At 40.6% G+C, this 25,516-nt stretch overlaps 1 protein-coding gene across 7 annotated transcripts in view; it reads left to right on the top strand.

Moving 5' to 3' along the window:
• LOC126292280 (pyruvate carboxylase, mitochondrial) overlaps positions 1 to 25,516 on the top strand; it is a 358,087-nt gene that overhangs the window by 287,154 nt on the left and 45,417 nt on the right. For 4 of the 7 annotated variants that reach the window (XM_049986190.1, XM_049986193.1, XM_049986191.1 and 1 more), the window contains 5 exons: positions 1,440 to 1,664; positions 7,150 to 7,313; positions 12,963 to 13,125; positions 16,585 to 16,767; positions 19,989 to 20,223. In XM_049986190.1, the coding sequence (XP_049842147.1) occupies positions 1,440 to 1,664; positions 7,150 to 7,313; positions 12,963 to 13,125; positions 16,585 to 16,767; positions 19,989 to 20,223 (970 nt within the window). Of the gene's footprint in view, positions 1 to 1,439; positions 1,665 to 7,149; positions 7,314 to 12,962; positions 13,126 to 16,584; positions 16,768 to 19,988; positions 20,260 to 25,516 lie in introns of all 7 variants that reach the window. The other 3 variants (XM_049986187.1, XM_049986189.1, XM_049986188.1) reach the window with 1 other exon arrangement.

The raw sequence follows: 25,516 nt of genomic DNA, 5'->3' as shown, positions 1-25,516 counted from the left end.
TCGATGTACATGTAGATGTTTAGTGCCAATAGTAAAGTACAGAGGACTTTTTTGTGGTTAGGAAATGGTCCCCTTATTGCTCTTAAGAAAACACTAAATGCAGAAGGATCTGAACACATTGTACAGAGTATAGTAAAGGAATAGTTCAGAGATGATGATCAATTACATCAGAATGACAATGAACCCTGTCATAAGGCAGCATCTGTGGGCAATAACATTCCTGAAATGGACTAATCTGCCCAGAGTCCTGAGCTGAACCCAGTGGAATATTTTTGGGATGAATTAAGATGTTGGCTTTGCTACACATTTCAGTGCCAAACATTAATACCTTCTCTGGTTTCAGCTCTTGAGGAAGAATGGGCTGCCATTCCTCTGCAGAGATTGACACCTTATTGAAAGTATGCCCAGCAGAATTAAAGCTGACATGAAGGCAAAGGATGGACACACCGTATATAAATGTCCATTGATAGGTGCCCACATAATTTTAATCACATAGTGTATAATAAAAAAAATTGGACTCATGTAATAGAGGGAAACATTCCACATGGGAAAAGTATATATAAAAAGAAAGATACTGTAACTTAACAAACGAGAAAGCGTTGGTATGTTGAGAGAGACAATAAACACACACACACACACACACACACACACACACACACACACACACACACACACAAATTTCAAGCTTTTGCAACCCACGGTTGCTTCATCAGGAAAGAGGGAAGGGGAGGGAAAGATGAAAGGATGTGGGTTTTAAGGGAGAGGGTAAGGAGTCATTCCAATCGCGGGAGCGGAAAGACTTACCTTAGGGGGGAAAAAAGGACAGGTATACACGCACGCACGCACGCACGCACGCACGCACGCACGCACGCACGCGCGTGTTAGGAGGAAGTGAAAAGCAATTCTAGGTACCGTGGACAATATGTTGGACCTCGTGGACCTTTATATGAGTAAGTGTCAGTTGAAAACTATCAAGTAAGAAGATATTGGCGTAGAGATGAATATACTCGGTAGCAAAAAGTATCAATATGTTTTCAGTGTCTCTACCTTTGAGTCATGTTGACAGACTGAACACTGTACACCCTCTGCATTGTTCTGTTTGGAGATGTGGAGGTTGGAGGTCAGCAAACTCTACTGAACTGCATTGAGAATCCACATTTTCTTTAACCTCTTGCATACAGGTAGCTGTACATAGCAATTTCCTACGTTCTGGAGTTATACGCAGCTGGGGTAAAGCAAGGATAGCACCAAACAATCTACAAATTTAATCTTGTAATCTTCTTACTGTACCATTACATACCATATGTATGTCCTCCTTGGTGTTGCAGTTTTAATGCTAACCATGTTCATATTTCATTGACAACATTCCAGTGTGTGATTAAAGTGGGAGTAAAAACCTGCTGTGTTTGTGATGGTAGCCATTGTTTTAATTTTTACAGGAACTGGAAGAATCGTTTCAACGAGCAACTTCAGAGGCCAAGGCAGCTTTTGGAAATGGGGCCCTGTTCATCGAAAAGTTCATTGAGCGACCGCGACACATCGAAGTGCAACTGCTCGGTGACCGCGGTGGGAACGTAGTCCACCTGTACGAAAGGGACTGCTCCGTCCAGCGGCGCCACCAAAAGGTGGTGGAGATCGCGCCTGCTCCCAACCTCGATCCCAAAGTTAGTGCAGCCAGGTATCACTGTTCGTCAGCAGTTCGACGTAGTCTATTAGAAGTGGCAAATTTAAGTGTCGAACTTAGTCTTGAGCAGATGTGAATAATCATTTTCCGGAAGTATTGAGCCAATTAGGGGAAAAAACGAGGGTTTGCAGACTGTGGCTGAGAAGGACTGAGCAGTGTGTGTTCCTCTCAGAACATTATTCATTCTCATTATTTGTATTAATGCTTTTGACACTGGGTGCTGATACATTGCTTTAATTAATATAATATTTTGTTCTAATTGCTTTTTATTTGCATGTACAATACCTCAATAGAAAGGAAAGGTACAACAAAAAGTGGTATATGAAAATGTGTTGTGGTATTAGGTTTCCAGAGAAACTAATGAAAGTAATGATGAACAGGACAGATGCATGTGATAGTAATAAAACATTGTGATCCAATGTTTCGTTTAATTACGTACATTTCCTCAGAAAAAATGTTCAAAAAGGCCACCATCAACTGCCTTGCATTGTATTTTGCAGCTATTGTAGAGAGCTGCTGTGTTGCCGATCTGAGCTCATTTGTACGGGACACTGTATTCCATGTATTCTGTTCACTGTTGAGTCAACATTTATCTGCAACGGCATCAATAATACAAACAACTCTCACATGTGGGTGGATGAAAATCTGTACGCTACTCGGGAAACAAGTTTTCAGTCACATTTCTCAGTGAATATGTGGTGCGATGTTATTGATGACCAACTCATCAGTCAAGTTGCTTTAGATTATTGTGTTAATGGAGTATGGTATCTTGATTGCCTTCAAAATATGTTACCACAATAGTTGGAGGATATTCCTTTGCCAATACAACTTCGTATGTACTTTCAGCACAATTGATACTTCAATTTTCAAATAGCTTTGTGTAAGATACTGTTAAGAAAATGCCTTATGATCATTTGAAACTTTTTGCTCAGAATCTCCTATATCACCATCCTTCAAAGCTTGTACCTCTCCTCTTGACTTATCCTGCATACTGTTATGGTACTTCAACAATAACATGGAGAACCAACCACACCTGCATATAGGCTATATTTTAATGATGCCACCACTCTCTGACATTTAGACTGCTCACACACCAATGATTTGGTCACACCACTCACCCATGTGGCAGACTCATTCATTTAACACACAGTTCCTGTGAGAGCGTACACAATGTTGATTTGACCCCACAACCCGCAGTGCATCTGATAGTCCCTGCAATTGGACATGGCAATTCATCCACATTTGATCCTTTCACCTGTGGCGATCTAAGAGTATGGTTACAGAGGGAGGGGGTAAACAGTTTCCGTCATATGTGGTTGTGCTGCATTCGTCACTTCTTAGCACTTCGTCATCGTTGAATTGTATGCATTTCATGTGTCATTTGAAAGTGTTAAATGCCCTTTTCTGCTGGAAAAAAACGTCATTGAGATAGAATGTCACCCTCTAATTTGGGGTTCAGGTATTGAGGAGCATGGCAATAACATCAGAAACACAACGCTTGTGAGGTGGTGTGTGAAATATTTGCTACAATCTTCAAAAATAAAGTTGTATTGGAGAAAAGTGTTTGTGGTACACAGGTTGAAGTGAAATTTGCACACTCCGGCTTCGCAGTGTGGCTCCTCACATGCCAGCGATAAAAAAAATGTCTCCCACTAAATTTTATCCAGCGAGTACATCCAGTAGAAAAAGAACATTAAAGAGTGGCAATCTGGCAACACTGTAACCACATATATGGTAACTACCTCTGTCAGCACATATTACTACTGTTGTACAGTTGGTACAGTGGACAGAGTTTTAGGTTAGCTTGCAGAAGGTCAAGGGTTATGTCTTGGGTTGGGGCATATGTTTATTTGGTAAATGTAGTCCAGGCGGTATGATATTTGGCATCTTAATCGTCAACAGCGATTGCAGCGGGTCCTCTAAATACATTTGCACTTACATACTATAGTCATAGAAATTGAAGATTGGTCAGCTTTGAAAAAAGCCCTTTCCACATCTTGGGCATGGATTTATTCACACCACTTTATCTACTAGATGTTAAACCTGATTTCTTTGTACCCTCCTCCAGTGGTCTCTTAGGTTAGTACCAACTATTATTCTTCCTCGTTAAAGTCCATTACATTTTGTTAAGGCCTTACTTTACCAATAGGACTAGCAATGTGCTTTGCGGATAATGTCCAAACTCTGTTACTGTTTGTATGTGGTATCACCATGGTCCCACTAATTATGCCTTTCAACATTATTATTCTGTCGATGGGATTGTGGAAGCATAGTCTGTTACCTTAAAGGGAAAAAGTGTAATTTGAAACTGAACATTTGACAATTAGCGGTGTTTGGATGAGACAGGCTCCAATGTACACGCATACGTGTATCGAATTTTCTTGTTGTAAACCTCTAAACCATTGTGGCAGACACATGCCGTACCCAATTGATGAATGTGGATATGCTTCCAGTCCTTGGTGCATCTGATAACCGGGCTGTGTTGCCGCTCATGGCTATGCTGCTAGATATCCTCATTGACGCCATCCAGATAAAAATGTGTTTCGTCGACTGGAGCTGCATATTTGGGAGTTATTCTTTCCTTCCACCATCATGTGACAGAGGTCATCCACAGACTGGCCAGACTCCAGCTACTGAGGAAGCTATTCTGAGGGTCGTACACAAAGAACCTCAGCGAAGTGCATGTAGTGTGGCAAGGCGGTTGCGTGTCTCGCAACGCATGGTTGTTAACGTGCTACACAAGCATGTGCTGCAGCCCTATCATTATGCTTTCACACAACGACTGCATCCTGCAGATCATCAGCAGATGCAGTTCTGTGAATGGTTCCAACAACAGGAAACCAATGGTGACTTCGTGAAGACCGTAATATAGTCAGATGAAGCAGCATTCACTCATGAGGGTGTCTTCAATATGCACAATGCCCACCATTGTGTAAGGTTAACCCGCAAGTCACCCACGACCGTTGGTATCAAGTTTGTTTTGGTATCAAGATCTCAGCTGGAATATTGGACAACAGATGTTTGTGACCCTACTTGTTGCCTGACCGGTTGACTGCACGTAAGGTATCATGCATTCCTCTGAAACTATCTGCCTGATGCGCTGAAGGATGTTCCACTAAATGTTCATCAGAGGATAGGGTTCCAACATGATGGTGCACCTCCACACTCTGGAATTAGTGTGCGACAGTATTTGGACAGAACATTTCCAGGGAAGTGGCTCAGACATGGACGTCCAGTTGTATGGCCACCATGTTTGCCTGCCCTAAATCCCCTGGTTTTCTTCCTTGTGGGTACACCTGAAGGAGTACGCGTAATCTACTCCACCAACGAATATGGAAGAATTGGTAGCACATGTTCATGCTGCTCTCTTTACTGTGGATGCTGCTTTGCTGCAAAGGGTGTAGAGCTGTATGATCAGATTAGTTGCACAGTGTTTGGATGTGCAGGGAGGTTGCTTAGAGCATCTGTTCTGCGGACAACTTAGTCTGTTGTGAAGGTCATGCAGTCATTAATATGGACATTATTATAGTCACGGGTTGCTAATGTGTGACACATGAGTGCTTGTATTACATGTAGTATAAATGACAAGTAGATGTTGTGTTATTGTACTGTGCTATCATCTTCAGCATCTCGAAATTGATGTTGTTTTTGTAGTTATTCTGTCCTATGACAAGTAATTTATTTCAACTGCCTGTTTCTTATTTGTGTAACCATGTATTTGTTATGTTCAGAGTTGTAAAATATAGTAAATTTAGGATAAATGTGACCTAAGAAATTGTGTATATTACAAAATGAAATCTCAGAATGAAATTAACAATAAAAAAAAGAAAAAAGAATAGGCGCCCCATCCCAGGATCGAACCCTTGACCTGCAGCATGGTAACCCAAAACTCTATCCATGTGCTGACAGAGGTAGTTACCATACATGTGGTTACAGTGTTGCCAGATTGCCACACTTAAAGCTCCTATTTCTGTCAGATGTACTCGCCAGATGAAATTTAGTGACACATTTGTTTATTGCTGGTGTGTGAGGAATCGGGCTGTGAAGTCAGTGTGTGAATTTTGCCTAACCCATGTATTATTTTGTTTGTTACTTATTAGAATATGTTTTATATTTTGTCTGTTTGCCAAGGAATGGCACCCTTAATGCTAACAAAGCACTCCACAAACTTAGGTCGTACACTCGCAGCATGGCGGCTACTTGTAGGTGTGTTCCCTTCTAAACCAATTATTTCTAAAGTTTCATTCAGCTTGAATCCATCTCTTTCATGAACAGAGTTATGTAGAATGTCACATGCCCTAATTATTACTGCACAAATCTTCCTTCACTGTTAAAGGGCAATGCAATATTCTCCTCTGGATAGGATCCCAAAAATGTACTCTGTGTAGTGGTGTGCCCTCAACAACCTGCAGTGTCATAGACATTGTGAAATAGTGAAAGAATTTTGCAATTTTCTTTCACTTCCAAATAAATTGCAAGATAAATGTCCATGTCTCCAGGCAGTTAACATAGGGCGAGTCCAGTACTGTTATTGACTTCTGTGCCATCTTTTTCTTCTCAATAACAAAGAGAAAAAGAACACTTCATAATTGGCTTGCACAAGCATATGGACCTGTTGCCACAGAGATTCTGCCACATGGTTCAGTCACATTCCTGATGATTCAGCCACGCTACTCAAATCCATGATAGTCACACATTGCAGTGATTGGACCATGCAACTGAATCACTTTGATGAAGCTGCCAGTGTAATACCAGCTGTAAAGCTACTACTGCAGTCCCCCCCCCGCCCCCTTCCAGAGGGGAGGAATCTGTATTCGGTGTGCATTAATGCTTATCACATGGTCAATGTTACGATGTTCATCACAAATTTGCAAATTCTGTAACTGAGGCAAGACTTCGAAACCAGCCCGATATTCACGTAGACTGCCTAAAAATCACGTCCAGTGGCTGGCATACTGGTCCCTATTGTTAATATGGGACCAGCATGCATCTGTGATTTGTGGAAGCATGTACTTTAATGTGATCCACTATCCGGGGGAATTTATAAAACTGCTTCTTGTTTGTTTTCTTATTAAATACATTTTGGTTGTAGTGAAGTGAGTAGGTGTGAAGAGATTGGGTCCAAACAACATACTTGTTAGTACTGTTATGATCAGAATAGCTTTAGGATTTCATGTCATATAGTGGCAAGATATATTGTTTACCCCACAAACATTTTCAGCTGCAGTTCCCCAAGTTTTCGACAGTTTATTATTATTTTAAGATCAGGCAAAGCAGAATAATGTCATTTGGATTCAGAGCGCTCCAGTACTAATGTCAGTTTGCTCCATGTAATTCCCATTACTACATACCAATTTAGAAAAATCTTCTAAGCCATATCCTGTTGCCTATTTTAGTGTTTGGGTGTTTGAGTGACAGCCAAAGTTTTGTATAACAGAATGGATGGTAAATTTTATTTATTGCAGGTTCGTGACAGGATGACCACTCAGGCAGTGAATTTGGCAAAACATGTTGGCTATGAGAATGCTGGTACTGTTGAGTACCTACTGGATGAACAAGGCAATTTCTACTTCATTGAGGTGAATGCCAGGCTTCAAGTAGAGCACACGGTTACAGAGGAGATTACTGGGTAATTTATTTTGAGTTCTTGTAATTGTACAGCTGTAAGCAAAGTTTTTAATCTTACAGAATGTTCTGAAAAGTGATTATTTGTGGTTTGTTATATTTTAACATGCATTATATACTGTGCTTATTGTTATGCCAGTGGGACGAAGATTTGCTGCAGGGAAATGTAAAGTTGGGTTGGTAGAAGATAAATGAGGGGAGTACTGGGATCAGAGAAATGATATGAGACAAGGAAGTGCACTATCTGTTAGTTTTCATAGTGTGGATGGATTAAACGATGGCACAATTGGCCAGAGAAATCGGATACAGGATGACGACTACAGTGTTTGCTGGCAATTTGTGAAGCATACTAATCCAAACTTAACAAGGAATTATTAAGGCAGGCTCTGCAGTCAAGAAGCAGGGCACAGTGAACCAGGTACATTTCAAATGCACAACACTGCATGCAGAAATATAAATACCTGTTGATGGGTTGCGGTGCCCTGTTGTATCTTCTCTAAAACTTGGAGCCGCGCCCCTTGGACTATCCGTGTGAACTTACTTGAATGCCGGATACAGGCTCAGCTTCCCCGCAGCTCCGGCATCTTCTGCTTGCATCAAACTCTTCTCCGAAGATTCTATATTTTGAAGAAGGTGAAAATTCATCTACTATTCCAAAATCCTATTATTTAGTCCAAATAAAGACACACTCAAAATTCACTTACTGTTAACATATTCTATATTCAAAATTCAATACACCATTTCACTGCCACATTAAACAGTAAGCGCACACGATTGAATTCAACCAAATTAAATAACATTTTTTCTCAACGATACAATAATAATATACATGTCCTTCTGCTCGAGACCAAGTCAATATTAATAGTAATCTTTTTTTTCCGTTCTCTCTTCACAACCCACAACAATCATCAATGTTTTTCGTGCATGAAATTTGCCCATGGAATTCTGGGCCAGAAGGTTTTCTTTTCTCTTTGCTGCAACCGAGCGCGTCACTTGTTAGCCCGGTTTTGCTCTTGTTTTTCGGTTAGCCTGCACAAATATCGTTCTGAGGCAGTGTGTACCTGTTTATGCTACAACCCACTACAAAATAACGTGTGTTTGAAGTGCCTGGAACACAAGTGACTCCAGACTTTCGTAAAATTCTGGGGGCACTACAGGGTGTAAACATTCCAAGTTATATAGCACGTGAATAGACATTCCAGTCGATGAGCTAGAGAGAGAACCAAACAATGTTTGCGGGTGTTTATCTTAGTGTTTGATGATGCATAGAATGCTTGAGCTGTTCACTTGATGCTGGGACATAGAGGAAGAGCTCCCGGTACAAATGTCAGTTAGTGTTAGCTGGTTTCTGGGAGCAAGGCTTGCCTGTTACACCACTGCTGGCAGGAGTTGGTTTGTGCCGTGGAGGCATACTAGTCCGCTTTACAGCCATGGCAATGGCTGCTCGTGCAACTGGAGGCCGGATGGGCATTAGGAGGTGACATCACAGTTCTGATGTTTGGGAGGGGAGGGGGGGGGGGGGAAGAGTACAACAATGAGGAAGTACAGAAATTATTAAATTATTACATGTGTCAGAAGAAGCTTCACAAGAGTATGGCATAAAATATAATGCAAGCAAGTGAAAGGTAGTGGTTTCAACAAGGAAATCCTTCTGCAGTAGCTCTTGAAGTAGTGCAGAAGATACGTTGTCAAGACCTTGAATTTTAAATAACTGTGATTTTGATTGATTTATGTTTATTTTAGAATACTAATTTGGTAACTGGTGATTAATTGTTAACTGCTCATTATAAATATCCGGTTGTACTGAATAAATAAATTTTTGAAAGTATGAGTGCATAGATTAAAAAAATCTACTCTCAGGTGGCAGCAGGAGAAACACCTGTTCATGCTATGGAAATATGCAAGCTTTTGGAGCCAGAAGCTCCTCCTTCTGGCATAAGGTTTGAAAGGAAGGGAAATGGAGGAAAAGAGCTTGTGGGCTTCTGGAAACAGTGTTAAGGAAAAGATTCCCAGAACCCTGGGACTTGGGCTCAAAGCTTGCAGATTTCCATAAATTTTGTATGTGTTTTTCTCCTGTTGCTACTTGGTGAGTAGATATATCCAATTATATTATTTATCAAACCTTCAGTACAGCTGCTGAAGATATATTATAATATTTCATATAAATCAACTGTAATCAGCGTTCAACTTTAGAACAAAATGCTTTGATTTTGTTCCAATGTTTTGAAGTACATGTGATGTCTATGAATCCATGATACCTGGTGGTCAAGGAAGGCAAGTTTCAGTTAAGATTGTGGACGGGGCCATAATCAGTTACTATTAGTTAGCTTTTCTTTAATCACACACAATTTACTTAAAATCAACAACAAATTAAAATGGCAATAAATTAAGAATTGTTTAACTTGTTGCAGCTTACGAACTACAGTTCTTGAAATATTGAAAACAAATCACCAAGGTCTGAAAGTTAACTGCTAAAATAAAATTGCCACATTAGAATTTTAAGACAAGTAGCGACAGTCACGGCTGAAGGCCTTTAATGCCAAGAATGGCAATTATTAAAAAATTTAACAAACATACTGTCAAGCACAAGGCAATAGCAAAAGTTAATTTAAAAGACAGGCAACTGATCACCAAAGAGGTGAGACAAATCATGGTAACTTGGTAATACAATAATAAAATGATATCACAATAATAAAACATAAGGGCTAGTCACAGTTGTTGCTCCAGGAATCAACCTCTGAGTAGGTCAGGCCAAAATCACTTTCGAGAGTGATGAGAAAGGGAGGCAAGAGTTGCAGTCACTTCACAAGATGCTAACTCAGACTAGTGGCAGTCTAACGAATGACCAATGATAATTTGCTGAAGGTACATGACATCTGATAACCAATGTACCAATGCAACAATGGAACACCATGCCAAAGCTGGAACTGGTGGTCAGAACTACATCCTGAGAATGCTGTGTTTAGAGCATCCGAAAGGAGAAAGGAACAATTACTGTCAGAGTAGAAGAAACACTGACCGACCTACAAATCAAGGAAGCTTGACAAAACTACACACCTTACCGGACAGCAGCGGCAAGGCGTACACTGTTGTTACCTACACTAACCTACAGGGCAGGTCACTGGGGCCTTGGTGGCCACCAGGTAGGAAAAATACTGCTGGTTGAACTTAACAAATAGTAATACATAGAATGCAGCAATGAGTAACAAGAAGTTGAGGAAAGCTAATTAGATCCGCCTTTCCCAAGCACTCCACTCACTGCTCTTCGTCTCGGCGCCACTGTGAGCAGCAACACAAACCCAAGTCTTTGGAGAATCGCAAGATCTCACAATGGTGGAGGTTTCACTGCTAGAATAAAAATCCACTCAACTTACACCTTGTTGGATCCGGTTGACGACTAGGTCATGTTCCCCCGTGACCACAGCCCTTCCATCCAGCAGTGTACGCATGCCGCCAGTGGTCCCGCGTACAGCATGGCGACACCACATCAAAATGTAATAACAACATGCTTGCCAGAAAAGGGCATTTCTAGAAAGATTCTGAGACACAGAACAACTCGGCAGTAAAAAGTGGATTATCAGTACTTTTCTTGCTCATTTATACTAATATTAGTTTGTTTGATACAATATTCTCCCATACAGAGATACTTAGGATTGGCAAACATTACAATGAAAAGAATTACTCATTGAGCTTTTAGCCAAAGCCTTCTTCAGAAAAGAACACACACACACACACACACACTCACACTCACACTCACACTCACACTCACACACTATCTCCCTTCCCATCTGCTTCATTTGGGCCTCTTCAGCCCAGCATGCCAACTTCAGTGATGTTGACTGGCTCCTCTCTGATGGCTATATCCACACTTCTATCCATGTGAAACCCACCAACCCAAATAGTTACCTACATTTTAACAGCTGCCATGCCTCCCATACAGCCTTGCCATGTGTAGATATCATATCTACAATGACAAGAGCTCCCTAGCCCAGTATACTGAATGTCTCACGAAGGCCTTCACAAATGGTCACTACCCCTGGACCTAGCCCATGTACTGATTCCCCGTGTCATATCCACACACACAGCCAATCCTCCTCCCACCCACAAGAACATGCTACAAAGAAGTGCCCCATTCATCACCAAATACCACTGCAGACTGTAACAATTGAACCACATTCTTCATTAGGGCTTCGTCTATTGTCATGCCCTGAAATGAGGGACATGCTACCCGAGATCCTTGACAACCATTCTAAAGTCGTGTCCAATTGCCCACCCAACCTCAACAACATCCTAATCCATCCCTATGACAGTCAGATTCCCAACCCATTGTTGCAGGGATTATATACCTGTGGAAGACCCAGGTGCAAGACTGTCAAATCCATCCACCTATCACGTCCCATTACAGTCCTGTCATAGGTTTATCTTCCCCATCAAAGGCCAGGTCACCTGTGAAAGCAGCCATGTCATATACCAGCTTTGTCGCAACAATTGGACAGCTTTTTATGTTGGCATGAATACGAACCAGCTGTCCACCAGGATGAATGAACACCACCAAACTGTGGCCAAGAGCGAAGTAGACCACCCTATGACAAGTCATGCAACTGAACATAACATGCTTGATTTCAATGGCTGCTTCACAACCTGGTAAATCTCGATCCTCCCTTCCACCACCAGCTTTTCTGAACTGTCAACATAAGAGTTATCCTTAAAACACATTGTCTGCTCATGACGTTATCCTGGCCTCAACCTATGGTAACCTACTGTTCCCACATCCCGAAGCCAACAAGTTCTGCCCACTATGTCCTATCGCTTCCTCCCATTTCACATCCCCTCATCCTCATTTAGTACCACCTACTGCCAATGCACTTGACTGTCCTTTGCCCTCTCCCTCTCCCTGCTCCTCTCCCTCTCCCTCTCCCTGCTCCTCTCCCTCTCCCTCTCCCTGCTCCTCTCCCTCTCCCTCTCCCTGCTCCTCTCCCTCTCCCTCTCCCTGCTCCTCTCCCTCTCCCTCTCCCTGCTCCTCTCCCTCTCCCTCTCCCTGCTCCTCTCCCTCTCCCTCTCCCTGCTCCTCTCCCTGCTCCCTGCTCCCTGCTCCCTGCTCCCTGCTCCCTGCTCCCTGCTCCCTGCTCCCTGCTCCCTGCTCCCTGCTCCCTGCTCCCTGCTCCCTGCTCCCTGCTCCCTGCTCCCTGCTCCCTGCCCACCTTCCAGTCTTTTCAGGACACCATCTAGTACCTGCACACCCCGCCAGACAGGACTTTCTCCTGCCATCCCTTCACTACTCATTAGACTGACCTTCAATCAGTTTTTACATGGTGAAGATGTACTGACAAGTACACACTTTCAGTTACAGATATGACAAAATAAATGAGATAATGTACTCTCTTTTGCATATTAGTGGTTGGTAAAACACATACACTTAAAAGGACAGAGTTTCACCGCAGCCAGGATAATAATGAAAGCTCTAAAACCACTTCGAAATTTTGATTTTTTAAAAGTGTTTTTATGTGCTACCCATTGTACATCTGCAATTGAGATGATGATTCTTGGCTATTTTTGCTGATGGTTTCTCATATACATTACAATTCATATCAAGTAATTATAAAAAAAATGTTCCTCATGCTATTTAATTTCTGACAAATATCCATTTTCCCAGAATTGACCTTGTCCAGTCGCAAATCCGTATTGCTGAAGGGATGACTCTACCAGAGCTGGGGATGTCTCAGGATAAGATTAACCCCCAGGGCTGCGCAATCCAGTGCCGTGTGACCACGGAGGACCCTGCCAAGAACTTCCAACCCGACACAGGGCGTATTGAGGCAAGTACATTACGACGATGGTTCAGAGATTTATTTAGACATATATATAATTTGGTAAACTCATTTAACAAAATCTTGAGTGAGATTTTCAGTCTCCCATTGTCCTTTTGTATAGATGGAAGAAAAGCCTTACATGCTATCACAAATGATAAAAGTTCATGAGTAGGTATAATTTTCAAAGAACATTATTACGTTTGCCCTTCACACATTTTACACTAAAGACAAACAGATCATAAACTTAGTAAAGACTAAATTTTATCAGATAATAAAGAAATTGTACAGAATGTTATTTGTCGTAGAGTTGTTTTCAGTTAAATGTTCATTGACTTTTAAGATGCAGAGTAAAAACACACATAAATCAGGCAGAAGGTCAGAAATGTGAATTATGACAGTTTAAGCATGTAATTCCTATTGATTTATATACTAAAATAACATAAAGATCGATTTTACCACTACAAACTGCTTGAGAAGTTGTTTAAATGTTGTTGTTTTGTTGACAGCAGATTTAATTTTGAAAGGGAGAGCATTTGAATTCTTTTGTACTGGTGTGTTGCACATCTTTCTGCACCATGTCAATGTTCTTCTGGACACACATCAGGCCAATGCATGTCCTTGTTTTATTGTTTTTCTGAGAAAATTGCCAACATACCCATAAACAGTACTACATCTGCAATGAGTTGTCCTGTGCAGTGCTTCATATTTGTGGACAGACTCTGCTGTTTTCTGTTCCTCCTCCATTGTTGCAGCAGCGATTCGCCCATTGCAACTTATATTGTGGTGGTTGGAGGAATGGGCTGCATAGGTGGTATTTCAGTTTTGTGCAGATAAGTGACCTGACTTGCTTATGAGGGGCACCATCCTACATTTTAGGGACTCAGTGAGGTTTCTGGGCCTCATTTTTTACTCCAAATTGTCACTGTTGCCTCACTTATGAGACCTGAAAGCTGACCTTTGGGAGAGGGATCAGAGAGGCCTTCTTATTTGAAGGTCATTGGCGCTGTCCACCATGAGGGGATTTGCCTGGTAATGGGTGCTTATAGGACAGAGTCCCATATCCAGTTTCTGTGCTGAGGCTGGGGAAACGCCACTTACCATCCGGCAGCAGCTCCTCATTGTGCATCAGACACGTAAGTTCCTCGCAACTCCGGTTTCACTCACATACCATACTGTTACTCGTCCGCCTCTGGAATACCATTCTCTCACCATCCACAAGCCACAGTGTTGCTTGGGATTCACATGTAGTATGTACTGGAGTTGCTTAGTGTGGACCAAGCACGACCACAAATCTGGGACTTAACCATCTGCCACTCTGAACTTCAGATTTAGAGGGCACTGGAGCAGATGAGACGTTCTTCCAGTGCTAAATTTCTTGTCTGTTCAGATTCTCTGAGTGCCCTTCATGCTCTGAAATTTTTATACCAAGCAGATAAAGTAGTGCAGAATATGCCCTCCTCCAGCTACGATGACTGGGAAAGGTGGTGTCTTTCTGCTGGCTACCAGGGCATATGCGAAGTGTGGGGAATGAAAGGGCAGATCCAGCAGCTAAGGAGGTTGCTTGCTATAATCTTGGTATTGAGCTTGAGATTCTTGTGCCAATGGGATGGTGACTGGCTGGAAATGACAGACAATAGGCTCCATCTAGTAAAGCCCGCAACACGGCCATGGCATACCTCCTCCCATCCACATTGACTGGACGAGGTCCTCCTTGGCCATCTTTGCATAGGCCACAGTCCTATGATGCAGGACTTCTTGCTCTGGTGAGAGGACCCTCGAGTGTGTGGTGCATGTGGCTACAGAACACTGTGAGTTTGGTCACATTTTATTGGACTGTGTTTTATATTCCAAACATTGGACTACAGCGCATTTGCTGATGTATCTTTTAAGTTATGTTCAAACGAATGTGGTTAGAATTTTAAAGTTTTGTGAATCATCCAGCATTTTTCCCAAGATTTTAGGTTCTCCCAGAATGTAACTAAGGTTGAGTACCTTGAAGAATCAAGGGGTCAAAACCTAACTACTGTGAGTATTGACTACCCATGAAAGCTCAAACACCTGAACTACATTGAAATTTTTTTGCAGTTGCGACAGAATCTTGAAGCAAAGTACTGTTAATCAAACAATTGCAGACAAGTAAGGTCAGTAGCTTATAAAAAATGAGTAAGATTCCTTCACGTTTGTTGTTACAAACCCATATTAATCTCATTGCACCAGCTGTCGATGGGCCTTAAAATAATTACATTATTTCATTGAAAAAAAATCTGTAATTTCGTATATCACAGTAGATAAGAAAGCTTTGCAGGTTAGCTATGTGGCAAAATATTCTTTGCATTGCATGTTTCATTTGCCAAACATTCATTTTGGTGTCTCGAACCATTGATCACATATGATGGACATTATAAATATTTCACTTCCACGGTATCATTTGCACATACCATCAAAGATGAATGCGTTATGTACAATCCATTTTCTCGAGATTGGAGATAGAGATCTTGTCTCAGGTTTAAAGAAAAATTCAGTATGTTACATCCATTTGCCTGCAGCAATGTATGATGTTACATGTACCAAATGCAGTCATGGACCCCTATTTTTTATCGTAAACTATTCGAATTTCTTGCAGTATCTTACTTAATGTAGAAATTTAAACATAGCTATGACCGTTAACAATATAATTGGCATTTAATCATGAAATTGACAAATGAGGCTTTGAGTTGCTTGAAAATCAATTTAAAATCATTTAAGAGAAGTTGTGGAGCAACATGTATGCGCACACTTTCATTCCCACGATGTACCATAGTGGGCAGAGAAGGTTCCATTCATAATGGGATGGAACCAAAAGCAAACTGAGGTAGTCACTCTATGGGAGCAGAGGAATGGACTTGCCCAGTGCTGAGAATGAGTGCTTTTCTGCATGTGGGGCAAGTAACCTTGCACGAGCTCTATGCGTTGGTCAGTTGTTGTTAAAGGTGAGGAATGGAAAGTCCAAGCATGGAGCCCCGTGGGATTCCATAGCAACAGCACCCCAGTTGGATGATACATTTTGTCCATCTGTGCTGTTCAACAGAATCTTCTGCCTTATATCTCTCAGAAAGGACTTAAATCCATATCCAAGCTGATCCTAATGTGTGTGTGTGTATATTTTGTAAGTGCATCTTATCTTCCAGTCTTCAAGCAAAGTGTGCAGTTAAAAAAAAGCCTTCTTGAATAGGTCAGTGAAGATCATAAATTAGAGAACATTGGGTGTGTCTGAAAGATTTTTGCCTCCTAGCATGGTCTGATTATACCTGGTGCTCGCCTGTCTTCATTGGTTACACAAAAATAGCTCCATTACTAGGAACATGTGGCACATCAGCTCAGGCTGCCGGCACTAACTAGCTTGAACTAACAAAATTTTATTGGAGGCTGATTTAATTCCTTGTTTACCCTGAAAAGAATGTCAAGTTAACTTTGCTTTGCAACCAGGTGTTCCGGAGTGGAGAAGGTATGGGCATTCGTCTGGATGGAGCGTCTGCCTTTGCTGGAGCCATCATTTCACCTTACTATGATTCCCTCCTTGTGAAAGTCATCTCGCATGCCCATGACCTGCAGTCATCTTCAGCTAAGATGAACAGAGCTCTGAGAGAATTCCGTGTGCGAGGAGTCAAGGTAAGAGCTTATTTTTAGGAGTATGTCAGAATTTGAGAGTATGCTCCCCTATCCGCCTCCCTTTTTCCTGTTGGAATACCTACATCATCTACATATAAAATTCGTCAAATAAATGTAAATTAACAGTTATATAACTGTCAGTTTCATGAAAAATATGACTTCTTATTTTTAATTACATTCGATTGCCCCAAAAATCCAGTTTTCTTTGCAAATATGAATTCTTAAATGTTGATCTTTTATAAAGATATTTTAAATTAAAAATACACATAAATTTTTTCATTCTTATGTATTTTACACTTCATGGAAATGTTAATGGAATTTGCACCTTTGCTTAAAATTTTACAACTGCCACAAATTTAACCCAGGCATTCTACCACACCAACGTGCAACCACTGGAAAACACAACTGTGCTATGCCGTAGGGTATTAAGGACACTCAGAAAACTTCAAAGTCAATTTTGTCGAGAATTTTTGAAAGTTGCAATGAACTGCTTGGGCACAGTGAGCTCCAAATTTCACTACTTAAAAAAAAATTGTTTGCTTTGTGGTCTCCTTGCTCGTTTATAAGTACTAGGCTAACAAAAGCACAATGATTTAGTAGTATCGTGCTAGATACCTCATCATATCCATGAGAGACCTTAACCTTTGTAATTTAATTATTAACTCAATGTCTCCATTGCCAGTATCGCAGGTGTATTTCTGATTGGAGCTTGGAAAGTCATTTTCTAAGAGTGTTATGATTCCCTGTAGAAACAAAGTTCTTATTCAGTCCATTTGCTATAGTCATAAAGTGATTGTTAAATATTGTACATACATCTGACTTAACCAGTAACAAAAATGCCTTTACTACATATTGACAACATTATTTAACTGCATGGATAAAAAAAATCTACTCATCAAGCGGCAGTAGAACACACACAAAGTCTGTTGTAATTGGCAAGCTTTTGTAGCCAGTAGCTTCTTCAGCCAGAAGGGTTGAAGGGGAAGGAAGAAGGGTAAAGGAAAAGGACTGGAGACTTCCAGGGAAAGTGACAGACTTCGGTAAAGTTATCCAGAGCCGCACATTAGGGGAGACTTACCATATGGGATGAGAAGGTAAGACCGTACAGTTGTCTCCGCTGACCCGTGATTCTGGGTGACTTTCCCGAAAACTACCCCTTTTCCTAGACATTTCCAGTCCTTTCCTTCACCCTGCTTCCTTCCCATTGGCTCTAAAAGCTTGCCAATAATGTGTGCTCTGCCACCGCTTGACTACACATCCTCAAACTCAATAATCATACAGTTAGCTATTCTGTTTGCATACCACCTGCCTTTTGGCTTTCAAATGACAATTTAAGCACCTTGCAATACTGTTTGTAATGGACTACTGCAGTTCAGTTGTTCCTATCCTTAACGTTTTGATGTAATTCCCACTTTTTTCTACATGATAACCTTGTATTAGTGAGCTGTCTTGGTTGCCTGTTAGTGCCAGTACTCCATTTTAAGTGTCCCAAACAAAAGCACCTTTCAAAAGAGCATGACAAATGTTTTGAGGAAAGCATTATGTTTATCGTCTGTTATCTGCACGATATATTTCCTGCCACCGTTACTGTTCAGGCTGAAAATGGTCTCTGTTGCCAATAGATTAATAAGTGTGTTACATATACCATATTTTTTCTACATCCAAAATATGGTCACATTTCAACTATTACTAACCAGTAACTCAGTTCTTTAAAGAATCTGACTCCCATGTATAAAACAGCTCCAATTATCTGGTTACTTTACAAATAAGTTACTGTTTTGAGCTATTTTTTCCTGCATCTAAGTGTTCATGACATATCTCCTAAACTGTGTGTCAGACAGTGACCGAGTGAGGTGACACAGTTGTTGGCACACTGGACTCCCATTCGGTAGGACGACGGCTCAGATCTGAGTCCTGCCATCCCGTTTCAGGTTTTCTGTTATTTCCCTATATCGTTTCAGGCAAATGCTGGGATGGTTCCTTTGAAAGGACACAGCTGATTTCCTTCCCCATCCTTCCCTAATTCAAGTTTCTGCTCCATCTCTACGACATCTCTATGGCGGGATGTTAAATGCTAATCTCTTCCTCATTCTCCTCCTCCTCCTCCTCCTCCTCCTCCTCCTCCTCCTCCTCTCATACAATGATAAAATTTACAGGTACGTTCAGTGGTATGTGAAGATCCTGTCTGCAAAATGTGTAAGAAAGACGTAATAAATTAAAATGTCACCCCTGATGCTGAAGTTTCACTGTGTGCTAAAGTCAAAACTAGTTCCCTGGCATCATGTCTTGTATTATATAGCATCACTAGATCATGGAGGACAACAGGAAGTGGACCATGGATGTAGCAACGTGTAAAATGGCTCAACTCCTAGAAACTCTCCGATCAGCAGAGTTGCTTCTCACCTTCCCCATACATGGCTTGGATCTAGAAACCTGTGTGGGATGTCAGCAGTCTCCACTAATCTGCTCCTTGCAATTTAAGTGTTTTCGGGACATCTAATCCAACAATGCAGAATTTTGAGACTTTCATAGCCACTTGTTGACATATTGCTTGTTGACTCCTGTCTCTGGTTCTTTGGCTGACATTTGTTTAATGATTTTCCTGACATTCATCAGCGCAAGTGGCTCACCTTAAGGTTCATTATCAAACACCTGCTGAAGAACTGAGAAAAGCCAACAGGTAATTAAACTAATTCAACAGATTGACCTAGCCGTACCAGCTGCAGGAGTGCAGCTGGTAAGAAAACTCAGGAGTTGACTCAAATGCATCAGAACGAGGCATGCAAGATACAAAGAACTCATTTATAAAAGGGACCACACACAACCCTCAATGTAACATGCAAAAGGGAACAATCATTAGGCCACATTATCTGTGAATGTCCTAAAAGATTATTTCGAGAATACTGGAGCAACTTTATAAAAGGCTTCTCCAAAAACTTTTACATGGTTAAGGCCACTGGATATAGAACTATGATGGAGCTGTTCAGTTAATAGTGTCTGGCTGTTCAGTTGCTGTAATTTTTTTGCTAGTTTGTCATTTTTGCATATTTGTTTTATGTCCATTATTTTCAGTTTAATGTATATATTATTTTCTGCAGTTTGACCATAAGCTAAACCATAACTAAAAACAAAAAATTTCCCTGTGGCTTAGCATTTATTTTTGGGAACAGATATTTTTCAGCTACCTTGAAGCTGCCATAATGAAACTCTGTATGTTGCAGACAAATATACCATTCCTGCTGAACGTACTGGAAAATCAGAAGTTCCTAAATGGTACTGTCGACACAAACTTCATCGACGACCACCCACAACTCTTCCGCTTCCGTCCGTCAAAGAACCGCGCCCAGAAACTGCTGAATTACATTGGTACAGTGTTGGTGAATGGGCCTTCGACTCCACTGGCGACGCCGCTGAAACCTGCGGAGATACAACCTCATGTTCCGGAGATTCCTCTAGGTAACCAGGGGATGGAACAAGAGTCGGACATTGCAGGTCTATGAAAGAGCACTCTCTACATTAGCATGTGCTGATGTGGCCACTGGGCATTTCAGTTCGTGTGTGGAGAGTGGCTTGGTGTGTCACTAATGCAATATTGTCACCTTTTCTCATTCCATTAGGATAGTCAAAATAAGTGTTTAGTCACATATTTGTTTAACCAGTGTGTAGCATGATGCATTTCAGGAATTCATTCCCATTTTCAAGTGATGTAGTAATGTAGTAGGTTGTTAACACTGTGTGTGTGTGTGTGTGTGTGTGTGTGTGTGTGTGTGTTCACATCCAGTACTTCATAAAATTCAACATCACTTGAAAATGGCAATGAATTGCTGGAACATCTACACATAACAAAACTTAATAGGTGCAGTACTTCAGCACTGACTCAGTTGCAGGATTTCAGAAAACATGGACTGCTCACAAAAAATACACTGTAACAGTCTGTTACTGTGGAACAGAGATTAGATATTGAAGCTGACCTTGTCAGTTTAAAAGTTAGAAAGAACTGTGTTGTGTAAAGATTGGAGAAAAGACACTTGTTGGCCAGGAAAAAAAATTGAAAATCATAAATATTTGTGAAAGTATAATTACGGTACTGGGTATGCATCATAGTGAGTTGCCACAGGGTAAACAAATGGGCAACTGCTACTGCAGTGTTACAAACAACAGAGATGGCATGACAGAATAACAAGCCCAACAAGTTACCAAGATCAAAACCCGAGACACAGTGAATTCAGAACCAAGAGAGTGATGTCTAGCAATATCAATACAACAGTATAGAGAAATCACGAGTGACTGCCAAGATGCTTGCTTTAAGGGCTGCTTGAGTGTTGACAGACCAGCATGGCGGGCGTGTCATTGAGACAGTGCTCACAGCAGCGACAGAAGTGCTTGCAGATTGCAGCAATTCCACATAGCAGACATCATTGAAGTCCGTTCCTTCTGGTGGGCTTTCAGATTCACCAAGCTGGGGTGCCAGAGTAATAACTACTAATTTGGCCCTATGCAAGATAGAAATACATTACATAAGAACTGTAAGGGCACAAATGTTGGTCATAAAAGCAATATCAGTTGACCAAAAAGTATTGATTTTATTGAAGCTGCAGTGTACCAAATCTGCCACAGGAAATAGTTCTATTCTATTTTTTTGTCATATTTTTTTGACGTCCGCTTAATATTTGCAACAATGAATTTTGCTTGCTGAACAGAAGAGCATAAAAGAACTAACTTTCTGTTGTAATGAAAACCTGCATATGTCTCTCTTAAGAGTGTGGTTTACGTAGTTGTAAAGGAATTAATGGATCTGAGTGGAAATATGAAATGAGTCCAACATTTCCTGATACAGGCAAACATCTCGGGGGAAATAACCACTGTGAGGTGGAATCTATGAAGGAAAGGAAGTGAAAGTACATCTTGAATTTTGATTTGAATTCTTTTCTCATACTTCCTGATTTGAAATGATGCCTTGTAAAAGTAAACAAGTGGATTTTTTCATTGCCACAATCCGCCCAACAAGGATTGGTGTGAAATGTGCTGTGATATAGTAGAATAAATTGAAACATTCATAGTAGAAAACACGGACAGGATTTAATGCACAAAATTAAAGCAAGACTAAGAAAATGGAGTTTTCAGGCAGTATAAATTCCATCATTTTCTTTGCTAATGATTTTTTACTTGTATCTGCACGTTTTCTAAATCTCTTTGGCCCATAGTTGTATTTCCACAAAAAAATGGGGCAGACTGAAAGCATGACTTTGGGTGTTGTGTGCCCTCTGTGAACTAACAGTGTTGACAGCATATTTTTGTTGGATTAATCTTGGTGTGATCTCTTGTTCTTAACAAATTGGAGCCATACTTGGTGAAATGCATATATCTGATTGCCAGAAGGCAAAATGCAGGAGGTGGAGGGAAGACCTCTTCATGATTAAGACAGAGGCGGGATAGTGTGTTCTTGCCTTGAAATGTTGAGTTTGATGTGTTTTTAGGTTTAGACTGTGTGTGACTTTGTTTAGTTTGGACTACCAGTGAAGTAGAATCCATGTGCTGTAAAATGTGGTAGGTATTAACTAAGTCAAATAGTTTATGCATATTTACACCTCCTGCTATATAGTTAGTTAGCTGAGCTCTCTTATCGTAATAATCATAGTACTGTGCACTACTAAACTTGACATGGCTTTACACAGCCCTGTAGAGAAAGATGCACTGCTTTAACATCTGCACTAGCTTTAGCCGTAGAAAATGTAGTGATTCATGATGAACAGAACAGAAAAGAAAAGGTTTCAAATAGGGCATTTATGCAGGTAAATATAGTGGCCATCACCAACAGTTGAGAGACATTACTTTATCAGCTGCCTGTGAACACACTGTTAGTGCTGTTGTCACTCTTTCATAAATTATTTATTTATACTGTATCAATTAACGGCCCTGTTGTACATCGTTTGGACTTGCCCATTGTTATTTTCGTTTCTGTTAAACATTGACTGTACTGGCTCTACTGCTAAGTGTCTTAGTCAATCATGAAACTGTAAATGTAAAGTGGTAACATTTGGTTATCAGTCAAGACTGTGATAAATTGTGAATTTAAAAATTTTCGCAGTGAATTGAATGTTCAAAGGAAAACTGGTCTTGCAGCTTTTTGTCATTTAATATATCCCACGATTTTTCAGCTGAATACCTACCCATTATCTTCAGGTGAGCCATTGAAGACTTACAAAGACTTGCTCCGTTCCGCAATATACAGTGCACTGCAAGTATCCCAGCATGTGTCAGAATTCAGTTGACAGATGGACTGCACTTCCCGGCAGTAATGCCCTCACCTGTGTAACTGCGGAACTCGGCATTTGTCCACCGATGGTTTCTGCAAAGAAGCGAGATGTTTGCCAAACATAATGTACGAACTCCATCAATAGACAGGGGGCTCTCTATCCAAGCAGATCTGACTGTTTTGCTAGCTGTGATGCGGTATCCTTTTTTTTATAAAGGTTCCTTTTGGAGATTCTTTGGAACTAAGAAAGTTTCAGGTGGACATCACTGCTTTATTTCAACACTCTCTATCCTCAACCTATTTTGTATTCAACCAAGAATATTTTGGAGAGACAGATGGCACCACCATGGTGCCACAACTTTTTAAGCACAGTCTGATTGTGATTTTTATAGGACTCGACTCAGAGCATGATGATATGTGCCATTATAGTGATTGAATGTAAGCACAGTTGCTGGATTTTTGGAGGGCTTGGGTTATAGTGTGATGATCTGTGCTATTCTTGATTGAATGTAGGTGCAGTTGCAGGGTGATGTGAGTTGTCTTGAGGAGAGAGTGCATGAATCGGCTGCATTTAAACCATCTATATTTTGGAGATGTGTGGATGATACTTCCATAGTGATGCCTCACGGAGAAGGTAAATTGGTGGAGTTTCGTCACCTCAACTCCATTCATAACATCATTTGCTTCACTGTGGAAATAGAGAAAGATGGTTGTCTGCCTTTCTTGGTAGTCTTGGGTATACAAAAGTATGAAAGCTCTTTGTGGCATTCAGTTTACCGTAATCCCACTTTTACTGATATGTATTTGCAGGCAGCAAGCTCTTTAGGCAGTGTTCAGGAAAAATGGATGTTCCACCTGGCAGATTAACAGGGCATTGTCAGTTAAAACCAAGAATCAGGCAGTGGATGAAGAGGGGAACATGCTGGAAAAACCTTTAATTTTTAGCAGCAACAAAACTTAGTTCTACTTACCAGAATACTAAAGCTATATTACCTTTTGTTCATAGTACAAGGAGGTCTTTCATAAATTAAATTTCTCTAATTCTTTTAGAAAAGTAAACATTTAGCCAGAAATATAGTGCATTCATGACAGCTATGACATAACAATTGTATGATGACAGGAAATGTCTTGAGTATTATCAGTAGAGCTGCAGCAGTGGGTGAAAATAGTAACTATTATTATTTCTCCCACCAACAGCAAATTTCACACTGTGCTAAAGTTTATTAATACACAAAACACAGCACTGATCAAAATCCATCATGTGTGTGGACCGAATGAGATTTCCATCTTTTCTTGCACCTCAAAAAATTCCTGTTTTCATGTTCGCATTTTTGCAATAACATAGAGCTGGAGACTGTCATACACTGGTTCCATTCCCAGGTGACAAGCATCTACAGCACAGGAATACAAACATTGATCCCACAATGCAAGTGCCCATTTATACTGGTGTATCCATCGGCAATAAAGCTTTTAAACTTTCGATGCAAAGTTTTTAATAATGTGTTCTGATGAGCACAGCTAACTGTTCAGCTGTTGGTGATGGGGATTGTCTTAATAATAATCATTGCTGATTGATAATCCGTTGAATTTCTTGTAACAGTTAAGATGAATAAGATCTTTCACAATTTTTTGCAGTAATAAGAGCCTATTGAAAATGTTGCACTGTTTAAATTCATTAACAAACATGAATGTAGTTGTTAAATGGCATAAAAATTTAAGTTTTATGTTTAATCTTTAAAACTATGTAAATGAAGCATTTCTTCATATTTCTGGAAATTAATTCATTCATCTGATCTGTTCAGATGCTTGGAAGCAGATGTGTACAAACTATTTGAAAGATTTTGTTGTGTGTTCAGTTGAAAATTTAAACTAGAATTTTTTGCTGAAGTTAAGATCTAGCTGAAAAAACTGGAATAAACTGTTGATTAGACATATTTATTTCCTTGTAATTTAGTTAATCATGAAAGTCTGTGATGTAACATATGAGACTGTGGGGTAAGTGTCTGGTCAGTCTGTAAAGTAGAAGTTGCTGAGTGCCATCAAAGTCTGTACTGAATATATCAGTGGGTGATTTTTATTATACTGTGTAACGAAGTGTCTTCCCATTCCATACACGGGTCGATTATTGGGGTGGGGGGAGGGGGGGGGGGGGCTAGGTGCAAGCCGTTGTGGCAGTTGTATTGTCATTGTTCAAAGGGGAGTGGTGTGGTGGTATATAGAGGAGTTGATGGGTATCCATAGAAACCACTATGAAAAAAAAAAAATGGTCTAAATTTTCTAAGTATGTCTTCATGAGACATTGGAAACGTGGGGCCTTTCTGAAGGTGTCGAGTTGATAGGTTGAAAAATTTGAACTGGCTTTTCCCTGAAGTTCAAGTAAGACAGTTACATGGTGCCTCATTCTTCCGGAAAACTGCGCTTTTGTAGTAAGCTTGTCCTTGATGCATTGTGCCTCGTTTAGCACCTGCTACTAGACTTAAATGATCTTTGTGT

Source organism: Schistocerca gregaria, chromosome 9 (assembly GCF_023897955.1).
Source record: "Schistocerca gregaria isolate iqSchGreg1 chromosome 9, iqSchGreg1.2, whole genome shotgun sequence".
NCBI lineage: Eukaryota > Metazoa > Arthropoda > Insecta > Orthoptera > Acrididae > Schistocerca > Schistocerca gregaria.
Note: the sequence above shows the minus strand (reverse complement) of the source record. Positions and strands in the feature narration are given on the sequence as shown.